This window comes from Esox lucius, chromosome 12 (genome assembly GCF_011004845.1).
Source record: "Esox lucius isolate fEsoLuc1 chromosome 12, fEsoLuc1.pri, whole genome shotgun sequence".
In the NCBI taxonomy this organism is placed as follows: Eukaryota; Metazoa; Chordata; class Actinopteri; order Esociformes; family Esocidae; genus Esox; species Esox lucius.
The window spans coordinates 28,211,597-28,229,734 of NC_047580.1; the positions used below are offsets into that span (position 1 = coordinate 28,211,597).

At 40.0% G+C, this 18,138-nt stretch overlaps 2 protein-coding genes across 2 annotated transcripts; one reads left to right on the top strand and one right to left on the bottom strand.

Moving 5' to 3' along the window:
- Positions 1-243: 243 nt before the first annotated feature.
- On the bottom strand, positions 244-4,625 carry r3hdml (R3H domain containing-like). Its single transcript, XM_010875198.3, has 6 exons — positions 4,466-4,625; positions 3,220-3,567; positions 2,815-2,933; positions 2,566-2,668; positions 1,941-2,056; positions 244-1,769 (listed from the first exon to the last, which is right to left on the bottom strand). Exons 1-6 carry the CDS (start codon positions 4,469-4,471, stop codon positions 1,634-1,636), a joined length of 828 nt encoding a protein of 275 aa, XP_010873500.1. The 5' UTR covers positions 4,472-4,625; the 3' UTR covers positions 244-1,633.
- Positions 4,626-13,410: 8,785 nt separating this feature from the next.
- Positions 13,411-15,157, top strand: fitm2 (fat storage inducing transmembrane protein 2). The gene is made up of 2 exons (XM_010875203.2): positions 13,411-13,620; positions 14,025-15,157. The coding sequence occupies exons 1-2, from the start codon at positions 13,448-13,450 to the stop codon at positions 14,626-14,628; spliced, it is 777 nt and encodes a 258-aa protein (XP_010873505.2). The 5' UTR covers positions 13,411-13,447; the 3' UTR covers positions 14,629-15,157.
- Positions 15,158-18,138: the final 2,981 nt, after the last annotated feature.

An 18,138-nucleotide genomic window follows, 5' to 3' on the forward strand; every position in this document is an offset into this window, starting at 1 on the left:
CGGTAGACAAGTTAATTTTACTGTATCCCAACATTTTAATAGGGAGCAATGAGTAATTATTTTATGAAAAACCAGGGCAAAGAAGAGGGCAGGCGGAAGGAGAGACTTTATTGAGATAGAAGAGTGGAGCATTTACTGAAGGTGTCACCTCACGCCCTCAGATCGTGAATTCAGTTTCAAGGTAATGTTTTGGATATGAAAACAATCCATTGTCGTTATGCAATGCACAGACATGCACTGGACAAATGTAACTTCATACAAATATCTATGTTGATGGCAATACGCTCTCTTCTCACACTGATAATATTACAAAATAGTTCATTACTTTCTTTGTGGGAACTTTCACTTTTGGTGTATGAGATAGTAAACTGCCCCAGAATGGACTTAACCATGTTATAAGCGTGAACATGTAAATAGGGATAAGTCCAAGTAGTGGCTGTTAACCAACCTGTATGGTAGTGTACTGTGTTAAGGGAACATTTGTTAATGGATGTGAACCAGTTACATTTCAGGAGGGTCCACTGATGCAAATGTTCCCATAATTATGCCCATAAAAGTCACATTAGAGCAGTTTTATGGCAGCGATAGACCCTCTCTCTGGGTGAATATGGAGGATCAGTTAACTGAACAACAAGACAAAGCAGAACCCCTTTGCCTCCATTGGCCTTCTAGTTAAATACGCACAGACACCAAGGGCCATTTGAGAGAATATGCGTAATACAGCCAGTAGTCATGGCGTGTTGTCTATGCTGTCATGTTTTGTTTAGGAATACATTCATTAAAATGTTATGTAAATGTAAAATGGGATTGGCTGAAGAAAGCATGGTAACAGTTAAAAAAATAAATATATTGTGTAAGGTTTAATGAAAACACTAGTTTAGTTTAAATTAATTATTTTTATTCAGAGAATGCTCGATAACATCAATTTCAGGCCATTTATGAGCTCATATAAGTAAATTACAAATTATAAAAAACAACTGGTCTATGACACAACACATAACCAACATCATCCATGTGTCTAAATATAAAGTAAACAAATTAAGTAAACAATACAAATAAAATAATAATTAACAGTGAATTATAAAAGTGCTTACTTTTTCCTAAACAAATAGCATCACAAAAAGTTACTTGAAGAATCAACCAAAAGTAGTGCAAACAGTTTGTGGATTTAACTCATTGTCAAAGGCCTACACTCGTGTTCTGAGCATTAAGGAGCTGGATTCTGTATATACTATGTCCAGCCCCTAAACAGAGCTTTTAAACCCAACTGGCATAACATCAGGGTTGTTTGCATAATCATCATAACCAACGGGGCAAAGCATTACTTCTCTGTCATTCAACAGATACTGCATCAAACATAGTGGTACTGACGTTGGGACTTTTTAGTTATTTCCAACTTTATGAAATAAAGCAGAGCTTGTGCTTTTCAATATTTGTAAGTCTTTATAATATGTACTGAATCTCCTCTTGCACATGTTCTTGGTCGATGAACAAGTGGAAAAGCGAGATTGAGTAGGTATTCTTGAGGGAAACATATTTCTAAATGTTCAAAAGCACTCGCCAGAAATGTTTAATTACTTATTCTTCCATTAATTAAAAGAGTTTGACTGCTGTGCAATGTTATAGTATGTTTCTAATAGGGTTTTCTGGCTTTGGGTTTTGAATCGCTGTAGGAACACTGGTTTCTGTTACACACACCTCCATATTTCGATGGGCAGGCAGAACATGGTTTGCCTCTTCTATAGGGAGCCTCTCCAACCCAGTTACCCCTGCGAGAGCAATAAAGACATAAAAAACTTGTCTGTCTCTGTACATTATTAAAGGACCTTCGGTACAATGAGAACATGTATCCATCCAGAGTTTATCAGGCTTCTGTTTTGTTCATTGTAACAAGACAGCTTGCTCTTTCGGAGAACAGGATAGGTTTTCTGTGTACTCACTTGATAGAATAGTTACAAACCAGGAAGACCGCTGTCCTCCAGGAGCTTCCATACACGCTCATGTTTGGGCATTTGTTGATGGCGCATCCCATCCTATTGGTATTGGCCCACACCATCTGGAACAGGAGGATGCAACGTTCTAATATGCTGATGCAATGTTTCGGCCAACGTGATTCGTCAAAAGAATCAGTCACACACAGTCCCCCAATGTCTTACTAATGAAATATTACTGAACATGAATTATGCCGCGGTGCCTTCCCCTGCAAAACAGACGGCCGTGATTGTACACATCACAATGCAGTTTTAAAGAACAAGGATTTTGGGGGGAAGCTCTGAGGGAACCCTGATACATTCTTCAGGGAAAAACCTCATAGGATGTAAAGACATTCACAAATCTGGAGAAGCTACCCCCTCAAAGATTTATGTGTTCTTTAAAATGGTTATTAGAGGGTCCCTTAGGGGTTATTCGAAGAACGTACAGGGTTCCCCCGTCAGTTTCAGGAACCCTCTAAAAGCGTTCACCTTAGGGGTTATTCGAAGAACGTACAGGGTTCCCCCGTCAGTTTCAGGGACCCTCTAAAAGCGTTCATCTTAATACATGTGAAGTGGTATTGAGGACATACACCTGTGTATAGTGAGAACACACGGATCCACTGCATCTGTTAGGGTAGGAGAAGTAGTGTTTCTCATCATGCCAGGACCTCACCAGATCAATGACTGACCGATACCTAGCACAAGGGTTATAAGCGTTATGTTTGTCATTATGCCACCATATTTCATATCTCAACCCCAAATCCCCAATATTTACAGTACACAAGCAACGACTGTACAACAAGTCAATAACACAGAAAGAAGAGGGATGGCACAGCAGCACCTGCCGGAGTGGATGGACAGGTTTTGGCCCATGTATCTCATGGTCTGTGGTGGTCCGTGATCCCAGATGCAGCGGGAGGCCCAGGATTCTGCCGATTTGGCCAGTTTCTCGTCCCACACCTAAACAATGGGGAGAGAGACAAAATGGTTGTTCAAATGCTCTCCACAATCAAAGAAAAAAATGTCATACATGCATCTACTTTTCCCCTGTCCTTGCCATGAGGAAAGCTACAGAATGCACTCAATCATCCTTCTAGTGTTCTTACTTATTTTAGTGTTCTTACTTGATTTATGTATACGTGTGTATACAATCAAAACAAGAACACAAAGGTTAAGTTTCAGATTTCCTGAAATGTTAATAAGTCCAACTTTAGCTTGTGTCAGGGGAGCAGCCCCTTGCTCTCACCATGATCTCCATATTGGCAGCTTGTGGGAAGACTTCGGAGCGGACACTGTTGTGATAATCCAACAAGCTGTTCATTTCTCTGTAGGAGATGCCGCGCCTCCGTCGGCCACGAGGAGCGTGGATGCCAGTAATATTCAGGTTAGTCCAGTCAGAATCCAGGTCTGCCTCAAACCCAGGTCTGGAGAGGTGGAGGAGGTCTGTCCGGTTGGGTTTGGATAAGGACGGCACAGCAGTAGCGCCAGTGTAAGGCATTGACCACAAGATGGCGGAGAAGAGGAGCGGAGCACAAGCAGAGCCCATATCTCCCCTCTGGATGGGGCTGTGACAGCACTGGGTCCTAGTAGACTTCTGTTCAACAGGGAGAGAAAGAATGTTGAATGAAAAAAATCATTTAAACAAAGAAATTGCTATAAGCTAAAGCATTCTAGTCGTTTGAAAGGCTAACCACTGGAGACAATGCTTCTGCCAAGTGCCATCTGAACTCTATGAACGTACCTATCAGTGGATGACTAAATACACATAAAATGTTTTAAATGAAGTCAGAATCAAGTTAACACATTGGGCAGAGAATAAAAGTGTAACATTCCGCCCATATTATTAAAGAAAACCTTATTAAAAAAATAATGCCTGAGCGAGTGTGCTGCGTGGCCAAAGGCTGCTGTTCCATCCAATGAAGAGTGACTGCATAATGCCTTTATCTGTGCAATATTGGACACACACCATCAACACCCTGATGAGATGCCTTATTGCTATTATAATTAGGTTGTCCATGTGATTAGAACAGCTATTTCTTTGGTAACACCTGGAGTGTAAAGTCTCATATAGCACAGCATTCATGGCTTGAACCATACAGCTAAAACAATGTCATTACAACTGATAATAATATACTGTAGTCCACATATCCATTCATATTGAAAAGTACATTTAGGTAATTTTTCATTCTTACTCATATATATATATATATATATATATATATATATATGGAAAAACTGTGTTCTTACACATATACAATAATATATATCTGAAAAATACAGAAATCTATGATTAATGTAATTTTAGTTTAATTTAACAATCTAGTTCAGAACATGAACAGTTGTCTGTTACACAACATCTGCTTGTTACCAACAATATGGGAAATCCACATTTATATTGCTATGTCTCAGAAAAATGAATTGTGCTCTTTTCAGTTGAAACAGCGATGCCATGCACTGAAAGAGTAGTGCATCCAATTCATTCAGGAACATACCTTCATCAGTGATCTGAGTCCAGCAAAGCAGAGCCGAGCAGCCAGCTAGGAGACGAGAACCTCAGCCGATCCACACTTAAACACTAGGCTTAGCAAACAAGACCGTTTGACAGATGTGGCAGGGAAATTTAACTGGGCCAACTCGCTCTGACGTGCACACAAGCCCTCCTGTCTTCTTTCTCTTCGTCTTTTTCTTGTTAATTCTTCTTCTGCTTGCTTCTTCTACTCCTATTATTGTATTTTTCATTCTTACCAGGGGCAAGAAAACAATTTGATTGGTGAGTGAGCTTTCACAGGAAAGACACTGTTTCAATTCACTGCCTAGATTCCAAGCTCTGGAAAAAAATAAAATAACACCAGTAAACTCAAGAAATGTATTTAGCAATCTATTACCTAGATTATACATACTTACAGTGCTGTCCAAAATTATAGGACCCTTTGCAAAAGATAAGCAAAGAAGTGTCTTTCCCTTGATATTTAATATTCCAATATATCTAACTCATTATAAGCTTATGAACATAAGATGTCACCCATGACTGTTTCCCAGGCGTATAAGATAGGGCCAAACTCCCTTATTCATCTTTAAACATGGGAAAAGGTCAGAGAACACACAAACCAAATTAACCCAGTGTTGTTTGACATTCAGAATTTATACAATGGCTGTAAAAATTAAAATGTGGTAAAACAATACTCCATGCATGACAGGAGAATTACAGGAGGTGGTGGAGTCTTGCACACCCCTGAATAATCAAGATGCTTTTTTCATCAATGTTTGTGTTTTATCATTCCATACAGGTTAACAATCAGACCTTTCCATCTAAAGAGGGAAAATATTATTCAGAAGGAAAAGCGGTTATGAAAATGTTCCTTTTCATCTGTGGTTGTGGGCGTGTTAATTTGAGTGGTAGGTCTGATGTTTGATATTTTTCAACACATGTTTTGGCTGTTCCTCTACGTGTACAATGTTTAAGTAATTCAGCAGATTACAATAGCAAATGTATACATATTCATACTTGCCCTCCGTGAGAATCGAGCTGCACTGATTGGACTGGCACCTGCCCAACCATCCCCAAATTGTTCAGTAAAACACAATAAAACGTTTGCATAAATAACCAGCATGCCTTTGGGAATCAACAGAGAGAAGAATGCATATTAAGCATGAACAGGCCTGTTCTGAAAGTCCCTGACAGTGTGGAGTCAGCGTTAATCGCCAGCTGTCCTGGTGGATTCTAGGAAGAAATATTCCTAGAACTTCTGCCATAATATGCTATACCTCTAGCCTGCCAAGGTACATGGCACCAACTGGCAAAACACTGCCAGCAACCTGGGGTCAAAGAGATCGCAAAGACACTGGCATCCTCCGTGAAGCTGAAGCACTCTTATTTTTTGCGTTTATTCAGGAGCCAGATCAAAGGTTTTGATGCAGACAAGGATATTACTTTTCTCTTTCTCTGTGTGTGTGTTTGTGTGTGTGTGTGTGTGTGTGTGTTTGCGTGTGTATGCGTGTGTGAGAGGAAAAACATGGATGATAATTTTACTAATGGAAATAATTGCACAAATGAAAATAATTGCACAAATGGAAAGACCATCTCAGTGCCTAGCCAATGACCACCCAAACGTCTGAATGTATGGTGAAGTAAATGTCTAACGGATGGGAAATACCCTGGATTTGTGCCACGGCACAATCCTTCGTGAATCTCTCCGCTTCGAGGAGGCTCCATCCATCCATAGGGCCTGCCACAAGTGAAAAGTCACTGTACAGCATGACCCGCACTCTTTAACTTTAGCATTCCAACAACTATTTTTCTTACACTGAGTAGATAGGGAAATGACAGGATCTCTGTAACTATTTCCTTAGCCCAGTTACAGTGTTTGGATGCAATGAGAAGTCATAATTGTGTATGTTCATCCCCTTCAGATGCAAATATCTTGCACTCCTGTGAAATTGACAATCGGAACCACATTCCTTAATGCAAGCATACTATAAATACAATGACGTTTCACAACGTGAAGTATAACCTACAGTTACGCACATAAACTAAAACCTAGTTGTAATCAGTCAACCATATTTTACTGATTCAACTGTATTGAGGCTGACTGTAGGATCTGAACAAAAACAGACTTAATGCCAAACATTTGTATGGGAACAAGCTTGGCTTCAGTGGTTCATCTTAACAGCATGTTGGCATGAAAGGAATTTGACACAGTCAGTGAACAGGGAGCATTCAGATAATCCTTTGTTTACAGTGTTGATGCTATAAGGACCAAGGCTTTCACATTTCATTGGCCTGGCAAAAGCAACGTGTGGGAGCTTCGTTTGTGTGGGAATCCTCTTAGTATCATTTAAACAGGTGTGCGTGTAATTGCCAACTATTTTTGCATAGCCAAGGCATTTAGAAACCAAAATATTGTAAAGCTGAATATGTGTCCTCTCTGAGCTCAGGTGTGCACAAGATGTTTTCAGCCAGCAAGGTCTTTCTTCAGTTACTGAATCTAAATATGTATAGCTTGCACTCATTAAAACCTAACATTGCTCAATGACAATTGCATTTTCCGTCTTCAGGATGGAAAATGAATACAACACAAAGAAATGTGAACTAAAGCAAATATCATATGCGTTTAAAACCTGATCACTCAGTTGCTCTACATGCCCCAACTTCAAAGAGTTCAGAAATATCTCAGCAATGGCCAGCACAATGAGTTCCTTCAAAGAGTCAGTGTAAGCTCCAGAAGGCATAGAAGGTCAAGAGAAAGCTTCTTTCTCTACTTTGTGTCAAGGTTTACCCACAACGTTTTGTTGGTGGTTTTACCTCTTGATAGATTTGCAGTGTTGGTATCTCTGTAGAACGATAAAAGGCTTGGAAAGGCTTTGAATTCAATATTATTAATCAAAACCATGTCAAAAACCTTTATTTTCTCAGAATTGACAGAAATGATCCAGAAGCTATTTGGACTGACTACCTTGCTAAGGGACAAAATAACAGATTTTTATCAGAATGAACACTTAGGGAGTCAATCCAGCAACCTTTTGGTTACTGGTCGCATGCACTAACGGCTAGGCTACCAGCCACCCAAATTTAAGAATAACAAGATTAGAGAGGACATTATATCAGTGAACCGTTTTGAATGGGAAAACATACTGGCTCAAATGTGCCAACCATAATGTTTATACTAGACAAAGATCTATTGATCCATCATGGCTGTGTCTTAAAGATCCACTCGCTACTGCCCTAGATCTTTACATTATTGGCTTTTCCAGTGACACAGTCCTGAAAACCACAATGTTATCTTTTGAGTTGAATCAATGGAATTTCTTTGGTGTTGGTTACGACGGAAGATGGATGAATAATGGATGAATGATGGATGAATGATGGATGATTGTGAGCATGTAGAGTGCCGGGTTGACCACTGACAACAGAGGTTTCTCAGGCGTAGCATTTAAATTTAGCAACAAGCACATCCATGTCAGTTTTGCCACATAGTTACCAGTTCTGTCCTCATACATCAAAGGAGAAGCAAAACGTTGAGCAGCAATATAAAATGGATCCATCAAACCTGCCCACAAGTAGCCTAGGAGGAGGACAAGGGCTAGTGGACCATCATGGAAGATTTAGATGAATGATGCAACATAATGGGATGGAACAGGAAATGTTGGGCGGTGGTGTAATTGGTTGGTTTGTGTGGAATTTAGGCTGCTCCAACCTTGTGGAAAATAAGGTTCTCCTCTGCAAACAGGCTCATTCCCTGACTTTGTGCATATGAGGAGTTGGCAGGGATGTGTCTTTGTTCTCCCCCAGTCCCAGGCTACTTGGCTGTTGAATAACTACTAATTGTTTGGGGATCTGTAGACATGAAGAGGAAGAGGTGCACAGCTGTAGTTTTCCCTGCAGCCCAGGAAACGATGGAGTAATGCCTAGCTATCTCTGTGTGAAGCACGTCATTTAGCATACATACAAAAAAGAGCACGGCTTTCTCTTCTCCTGTCGCTGCAGTGTGCTGTAATGAGCCGTTGGTTTATCATGTCAGCAAACTTTGTCCAAACTTTCTTTTGGTAGCCAGAAAACACATTTACCCAGTGATGTAGCACCGAGCTTTCCCGGACCAGCTGGGGATACAGAAAGTGCCAGAGGGAGGCAGTGACAATTAAATCATTGACGAAATTTACAGGAATTCAAGGAAATGTTGCTTTCATGCATAAACTTTCTGACAGGTATATAGCCGTAATAAATGGATTGACAGGTGTTACAAAGGTACAATAATACCAGGGTCTACCTCTGGAACGTTTATTGTGTGTGTTTATGTAGCATGTAACCTTTAGAGAAGACAATACACTTCTAATCCCAGCACTGCAAGTACAGATTTAGCTGGTGCTCTGTGTGTTAAGATGGCCGAAAGTAAATAATGTTGAAAGCCACAATAGAAATGGGCTTCAAATAAACATAATGTTAGGCAATCATATGTGCCAAATCTGCATCAAATACATTATGTCAAATAGTTTAACTATAACTTAGTTGGCCTTATACAACAATGGAACCAATAAAACAGTTCCAAACTTGTAAACTGCACAGTATTTTAATGTATCCATTTCACATACACAATCCCTACAGCTTAAACAGCTTGTTTCGCCTATCGCCCAAAACAAGACACATGAATGATACCAGGGTTTAAGACTTGCATGAACTGGGCCCAAATAACTTTTAACCTTTACTTCAGCCGGCCTAGAGTGCTACGTGAGCTGGCTTTGCAAATTTGCGAGTTATTTATTTGTTGCGTTGCAACAGGCAAGCTCAGACACGCACAGATTTAGCATTTGAACAGATATCATATACAATCTGAACCCAGGTCTGGACTGTGATTTATTGTTTGGAACTCTGTTGAAACATTGCTGACCAGAACTTTCTTCAGAAAAGCTGTGAAGTGGGTCAGACTGAAGCCTGGGAGGACAAACAACACCAAACCAGACGATCAGGCTGGAGGCAATCCCACCCCCTGGCCATGCCATGACATCATCTGTCTGGGTCTGGATGAAGCTGTGGCCTTGCATACAAAAGCACATGGTGACCTTGGGTGTCGGCAGTGCCAAACGTATGGGAAAGATAATTCCTGACCACTAAATGGCTCCTGTATTTACCTTTAGGAAATATAAAATAAACCTTACAAAAATGATATTTGACATCCCTTAGCCTTCACTCTGCTTGCTACATTAGAAGCCCTCAGCATGGATATTTGGCAGAGGCAGTACAGACCTGTGTTTTTAGTTTCTGACTGGCTAAATGGACAGGTGTGATACTTCTCTATAACACAGAGCACATCCGCACTGTAAAAGACAAAAATGCATTTGGTAGTAGCACATAATGTCTGCTGCACCTTTACAAAAGGAATCAGGATATCTCAGGTTTAGCTGGGTCTTTAAGATTAACGTTGTGAAGACATGGACAGGAGTTGCCAGTCTAATGAGGTTAGGTCAGGGGACGGTCTTTATACTTGATCGTTATGCAGTAATACACAGATCTACTAGAATCAAGGGACAAGGCAATGTGTCATTGTTTTGGTAATAAGTGTCTTTATTGGAGGGGTGAGTGGTCTTCGCAAATTATTTTGTCGGGTCAAAACATGTGCACCTCACTCACTCAGCTTATTGGGTCTACTCGTTACTTACACACCAACTAAGTTTGCATTTAAGGCTTTCCCCCAACTCTCTTCAGATGAAATCCTGAAACCATTGTCCGGTAACCTGACCCTCTGCCCTGTCAAGCCCATTCCCTCCTCCTTTCTCCAGACCATCTCTATAGACATGTTCCCATTCCTCACTTCCCTCATTACCTCATCCATGATCACTAGCTGCCTCCCCTTCTGACTTGAAGATGGCCAGAGTTACCCCCCCCCCCATAAGAATCCAACAGCCCTCTGACATCAAATCCAACAACCCAGTATCCCTTGGCCTTTCTTTCTTTAGAGTGCTGTCCCAGACCAACTCTTGTGTTCCGTTTTTCACAGAATATCTCCTTGACCCTAACCAGTCAGTTTAACCAGTCAGGCTACCAGTCAGATGTACATGTCAGGCTAACCAGTCAGGCTTACCTGTCAGGCCTACAAGTCAGGCTAACCAGTCAGGCTAAACAGTCAGGCCCTCTACTCTTCTTCCTTTACACCAAGTAACTAGGCTCTCACGGTCTCTTGTGTCACTGCTGTGCATTTCTCAACTTGCCTTCCCCCCTTTGAACAGCAAGGTGGCGACCCGCTTTCCCTGTGTGCTTGACCAACACCTCGAGCAAAACCTTGACATGATGGATTTGCTATTCCTGATGACGCAAGCCTGTCCACTCTAAGACCTGTCCAGTACAGTTGTCATATCCACTGTGTCCACCTCCCACCGTGGAAAGAACCCTGGCTGTGACTGCTCAAAATACTGTCCTTCTGGGGAAGCATCAAAGTGGGAAACCTCTCCCGCAGGTTTATACCCATTTAATGAGTTGGACCCCAACTCACATGGAAAGTGGTCCAAGTCTTAAAAATAACCACAATTCTGAACTACTGCAATTTATAATTGGTTGGGCTCTGTGTTTGGGCCATTGAAACCCTGCAATTTATCCAGAACGCCACAGCCCACTTGGTTTTCAACCTTCCCAAGCTCTCCTATGTCGTCCTACTTCTCCGCACACTCCACTGGCTTCCAGTTAAAGACTGCATCTATTACAAGACCATGGTGTTAGCATACAGAGCAGCGTGGGGAACTACCCTAACTAACCCCCAGGCTGTGCTTAAACACAGTTTCTTCTTCTAGTCCTAAAGGATCACTTACAAGGAATTAGTTCCCAACAAAGACATTTTAACATGTACATATTAGTACAACAGTGAGCTGTCAGCTGGGATGAAAATGCGTGATTAGATAGCGGCTTTATGCTGCCATGTTCAGTGTCCCGATGCTCCAGCCTAGGGGCACTATTGCATATGTCCTGTAAATATGTCTTACTGAGCAACCAACTGAAAGAAGTTCACTCTATGAATAACAGAGGTGCATACTTAGACTGTCCAACACAAAGTGAGGGAGGTTTAGGCACCTGGACACATTTTCAAAAAGTATAATTGTTCCCCTTTAAATCCAGAATGTCTATGAGGAGCCACTGCCCAACAGTCCATGTTCCATGCAAATATGCGATTCCCTGTCAGAGAACGGGGTTTAATCTTAATCGCCACACCGACTTCACTTGTCTTAGATGTACTTTGTAGATATCACTGTTTTTTGATTTGTCAATGAACATCAATAAACATCTACATCAATAAACATCTACATAACTGTATATCTGTAAATCGCTTAAAGATTGCAACATTTGCTGTTCAGCAGTTTCATCATAATATGTCGGTTACAGGTGTGTAGAATGTGTAAATATAGGCTACTACTGTTGAACTTATATGAGTGTATCATATCAATTAGAAAGTACGAATCGTTTAGAGTCCATTAATATTATTTCTTAAATTGAACATCCAAATGCGCACAATGCCACCTAGAGGCCATGAGATGACTCGTTTTTGCCATAGTCATAGTAATTTTTCAAATCTTTCTCTAAAAATGCTGAATGTGTTTGAAAAAGTGCATAAAAATAAAGTTCCTCTCTCCTAACATTTTACATTAGTCATAAAGCAACTGCGATATGTCATGCAATGTGAAATATGCATTTTTAATTTTCTTTTAGAAACAAATCAATGTATAATACAAAATGCAACGGTCACGGAGATCATTGGCTAGAAAAGGCTTATGTCACGAGGTACCAAATCTCCTCATTGGTCCCAGATGATGCGGAGAGGGCTATTCTGGATCCTTGGCTCGTCCCATTTTGCGCCTGCGTCGGATATCGACCAATCACCTATTCAGCTGATGGTTTGTGATCTTAACAGAGTTTTGACAGGTTTTGACAGCTATTCAAATGTGTACTAAGCGCAGTTGCCAGATGGATAGGTTTCCTACTGCACAATTGGGCAAGTTTTAATGACAGCGTGCGTGCAAAAATGGACTCGGTCGTACAGAAAAAATAGCATTTGTGCGTTTTTTGGTGAGTCCGAGGGTGATGGGCAGTATAGTGTCAATGAAATTTAGCAACCTGATCAAGCGCTACCAAGTCTACCTTCTGCGGGATAGTTAGCTTAGATGACTCTTGGGTGGACGTTTATTACTTAGTTTGATGTTGAATGCAATGGCATAATTAATGTAAAATCACTGCCTTAAAAAATCAGGGTTGCAAGAGCTAACAGATAACTAATTCTCTAGCTTAAAAGTTATTACCCATTAATTTGACGAAGGTTTTTATCAGGATCTTGTGCAGAAATAGATAAACGTTTTCAGCTATAAGCTGATACAGTCTTGTGATTAATAAAGTAGAACTTGGTGGGTGTGTGGGGGGCTGTAGGTGTGCACTCATAAAAAAAGAGATTAGAGATTATTCTAACATAGATGCTAGAATATGTAGAAAGATCATATACTAAGAAATAGAAAAATAATAAACGATGAACTTACCTGGTTGAAATCTTATTCTCTATATAAATGCAGTTTGCGTCTGATACTACACTGATGCATATATATTATATAACATTTAGAATTCAATTATTTAAGTCTAACAATGTTTCACGTAGAAGGGAAACACTACCATTATGAAGTGAGCTCAGCCAAAATGCAAGCAAACAATACTGAGCTGGCAGAAAGACACGAAGCTAATATATATATATATATATATATATATATATATGTATATATATATATATATATATATACATTAATTAAAATAACTGAAAACAAAATCTGCATATAAACCACATACTATCAAGAAGACAGGTGAGGGTAGGTGAGCACTGAGCCGTACTGAGTTGTAGAAGCTCGAGACAGCTGCTGGATAGTGATTGGGCGATATCCAACGCATGCGCAACATGGGGACCCGCCAGGGATCCATTCACCCGGATAATTCTGGTCAATAGTATCCCGACATCAACATGGCTGTAGTCGATGTCATTGTGAACAATTGTAAGGCACTTTGGAGGATACCGTTGGTCGGTCAAAGATTGCCGTGGATTTTTTTGGGTATTTCAATAGTGGGATCAATTGTAAAAGACACACATCTCTTACCGGATACATATTTTAGCAACAGCAGAAATCTTCTCAATACGTAAGTAGTTGTGTTAGCCATTATCAAATGAAAATAGCTAACGTTAGCTAGTTAGCCAACTGCTGTTGCTTCTGTCCTTACTAACTTGCTATCGACAACAGTGACAATGTCAGTTACATTAACATTATGTTGATACTAACTGGGGTGTAGCGTACCTAAATATCTGACCGCCGATATTTTAAACGGTTATTTAACTAAAATAACAAAAGTTAACGTCACCTTAGTTTTTATCCTTTCAAGGACAAGCTGATTTGCGTCAATAATCACTACTAGCTACTTGTACAAAATTCCTCTTGTATTCTGGCATATGTAAGCCACACAGTCTTCTCTGTAGTTAACTGGCCTTGCAGCCTGGTTTTCAACTGTTTTCGTCAGTGCAATCACCCATTCCTATATATTTTCAGGTATTTTGTCAAAGTGTCCTGGGGCTGGACCTTGATGCTATTGACCCCATTCATTCTTCTCACATCCTACAACAAGGAATGGACATATGCTCTCCGGCGACTGAGCTCACTAGTGGTGGCCACTGCCATTTGGTACACCGTCACGGAGACCTTCTTCTACATCGAAGATGCCACTGGCACGTCATGCCTCATGCCTGAATCTCAAGTGAAGGGTCAAGTCCCTTACAATGAAATCAATACAAGTTCCAGATGCAGGAAGGCTGGGGGTCAGTGGGATGGCTTTGACATCTCGGGACACTCATTCATTCTGTCTTACTCTGCCCTCGTCATTGCGGAAGAAATGGCGCCTATGGCTAACGTGGAGATGGAGGTCAACAGTAACACTGTTCTGGATCTAATATATATTTCCCTTAATAGCATAGTAATCATCTGGGTTTTCATGTTTTGTTGCACTTCTGTGTATTTTCATGCATTTTCTCATAAGTTCTTCGGAACTGTTTTCGGAATACTGGGGTGGTATATCACATACCGTGTATGGTATCTAAAGCCCATGTCGCCTGGTCTCCCGCAACAGGCAAATAAAAAGGGTAGACAACCTTCTTAAAACATGCACTACTTTAATCTTGCAGCCTTTTGGTTGCTTGTCAGATGTGTTTCACCTGCTACCAAAAATCAATGTATTGTCAGCTGTGCCTTTATCCACCCGTCATTATCTGTGCATTAACTCTGGAATGATGAAACATTATATACATGGTGGTCATTGAAATGAGTTGCCCACATTCTCTAATTCAGGCTCATTTTATTGTAATAGCATTGGCGTTCTTCTTGAGGTCCACTCCTTTTTATTTTATTTTAAATTTCTTTTGCTATTTGAAGTTTTCCTTCCTTCGGAATGGTGGTTTTGAACCATGTTGGTTTGCACATGCTGTCTCTAGTCTATATGTGACGGTAGACAGCTGGTGTTCTTAAAATCACTGAAGTTGATTTTGAGATCAGTGCAGTGTTGACATCTGGGACTGTCAGCTAGCTAGTCATCACCACCTAGCTGGTGGTCAATTCACAGAGATACAGTGCCTTGCGAAAGTATTTGGCCCCCTTGAACTTTTCAACCTTTTCCACATTTCAGGCCTCAAACATAAAGATATAAAACTGTAATTTTTTGTGAAGAATCAACAACAAGTAGGACACAATTATGAAGTGGAATGAAATTCATTGGATATTTCAATCCTTTTTAACAAATAAAACACTGAAAAAGGGGACACACCAAGCAGGTCCGAGATACAGTTGTCGAGAAGTTCAAAGCCGGATTTGGATACAAAAAGATTTCCCAAGCCTTAAACATCCCAAGGAGCCCTGTGCAAGCGATAATATTGAAATGGATGGAGTATCAGACCACTGCAAATCTACGAAGACCTGGCCGTCCCTCTAAACTTTCAGCTCATACAAGGAGAAAACTGATCAGAGATGCAGCCAAGAGGCCCATGATCACTCTGGATTAACTGCAGAGATCTACAGCTGAGGTGGGAGACTCTGTCCATAGGACAACAATCAGTCGTATACTGCACAAATCTGGCCTTTATGGAAGAGTGGCAAGAAGAAAGCCATTTCTTAAAGATATCCATAAAAAGTGTCGTTTAAAGTTTGCCACAAGCCACCTGGGAGACACACCAAACATGTGGAAGAAGGTGCTCTGGTCAGATGAAACCAAAATCGAACTTTTTGGCAACAATGCAAAATGTTTGGCGTAAAAGCAACACAGCTCATCACCCTGAACACACCATCCCCACTGTCAAACATGGTGGTGGCAGCATCATGGTTTGGGCCTGCTTTTCTTCAGCATGGACAGGGCAGATGGTTAGAATTGATGGGAAGATGGATGGAGCCAAATACAGGATCATTCTGGAAGAAAACCTGATGGAGTCTTCAAAAGACCTGAGACTGGGACAGAGATTTGTCTTCCAACAAGACAATGATCCAAAACATAAAGCAAAATCTACAATGGAATGGTTCACAAATAAACATATCCAGGTGTTAGAATGGCCAAGTCAAAGTCCAGACCTGAATCCAATCGAGAATCTGTGGAAAGAACTGAAAACTGCTGTTCACAAACGCTCTCCATCCAACCTCACTGAGCTCGAGCTGTTTTGCAAGGAGGAATGAGCAAAGATTTCAGTCTCTCGATGTGCAAAACTGATAGAGACATACCCCAAGCGACTTACAGCTGTAATCGCAGCAAAAGGTGACGCAACAAAGTATTAACTTAAGGGGGCTGAATAATTTTGCACGCCCAATTTTTCAGTTTTTTATTTGTTAAAAAGGTTTGAAATATCCAATAAATTTCGTTCCACTTCATGATTGTGTCCCATTTGTTGTTGATTCTTCACAAAAAATTACAGTTTTATATCTTTATGTTTGAAGCCTGAAATGTGGCAAAAGGTCGAAAAGTTCAAGGGGGCCGAATACTTTCGCAAGGCACTGTAGATAGAGAAAACATCCCTAAATAGTTCTCATTATCGCTTCTGACCCCACAGGCAGTGCCAGTTTAAATATTTAAGTGATGCATTTTCTTTTTATGATTGGCTGACCCATCCAGATAATCTTTTTTTTTGTGTGTGTGTACATAACCTTTATTTCAGTACTTTAGTTAAGTATTCAATTAGGGGTATTGTTGAAAACTGCTTTCAATGGACAGTGAGATGCCATGCTAGCCTTGTGGATATTTATAGATCAGCTCAAATCTCTATTTCAGGGACCACTCCAGGGTTGTGTGGTCTCAAAGTTTCATCTTTAGCAAATAAGCTCCAGACAGCAAATACACAAATGACTTGTATGATGGGCCTTTTTTTAGGTGGGGGTTGACTTCCTGAACCCTATTCTTCTGGGGGGGACCATTCCATCTCAATACAGAAAAAAAACTGAAAGCTTTAATGGTTAGAGTTCATCAGAACTCTGGTTGTCATGTTTAGTTTGTTTCATTATTGCCTTTAAATGTTTGAGTTGTGTAGATAAGACGTGAGAAATAAAACTATAACGTTTTGTTTATAAAATGACATGTGGTGGGAAACCCGCGGGAATGTTTACAGTGCGATAGTGCTAGGCCCACCTGTAAGGTGTTGTGTTTTGCACAACTCTACAAATAACATGTTCATCGGTACTGTATGGTAAGTCACAATTGTAAGCTAACTGTTTGACAAAAAGGATCTACAACATGCCATTCTTTCTGGAACCAAAGGATTCTAGTCAGAATTGCTGCTACTAGCTGTGGAACTATATTCTCGATACTGCATAAGGAATAATGTGCATGATGTACAAGTAAATTCTTTTTTAGTAGATTGCCAATTTGCTTTACAGTGCACTCTATTAAAGTGAATAACAAGCTGAATTGTCAGTTTTGTTTTGCATTGGGAAAAGTCATATTGTGAACTAAGATAATGTGTGAAATTCAGTATTGTTGAAATAACAAATGAGTAATCTGCAAGTACATTTTTTTATTTTCATAACTGATTTTTTATTGATGGCAACTGAATAAATTAAGGCTTATGAACAAGCATCATAAAAAGCACCGTAAATAAATGCATATTTATAAATATAAAAATAAAAAGTAAAAAATACTATTGTGAAATATAATGGCCACAATCAACAAGTGGGATTTCTCACATTTGAGTTTTGTGATCCATATGAATACGGACTTAATTTGAAGTTGAACAGTTTTCAGTGATTTCTCAGTTACACTGATGCTTGTTATAATGAAACATACAAGCATTAACAATGATATGCTGGTTACTTCTCAACCGGTCTCTGACCTTACACCCAGATAGTCTTACAGTTTATTTAAGTCCCTGGAGGGTCCTCCGCTATACAGAAGAAAAAAGTGAATTGTGGACATACTTGAATTTACTGTGTGGTTAATAAAAGTCAGTGTAATAGTTACTTACTAGACTAACTGTAAAATATGATACCTTTCTTACTTACAAATCTGCTCACATTTAAACCTGTACCTTTTTTGGTAATATTTCTTACACAAAAAGCTCCTGAGGTCAAATTAGCTTTACTACATCTCAAAAGCTCAACATTAAAGCAGAACTGTTTTATAGTTCCTTTGTACTTAATGAAC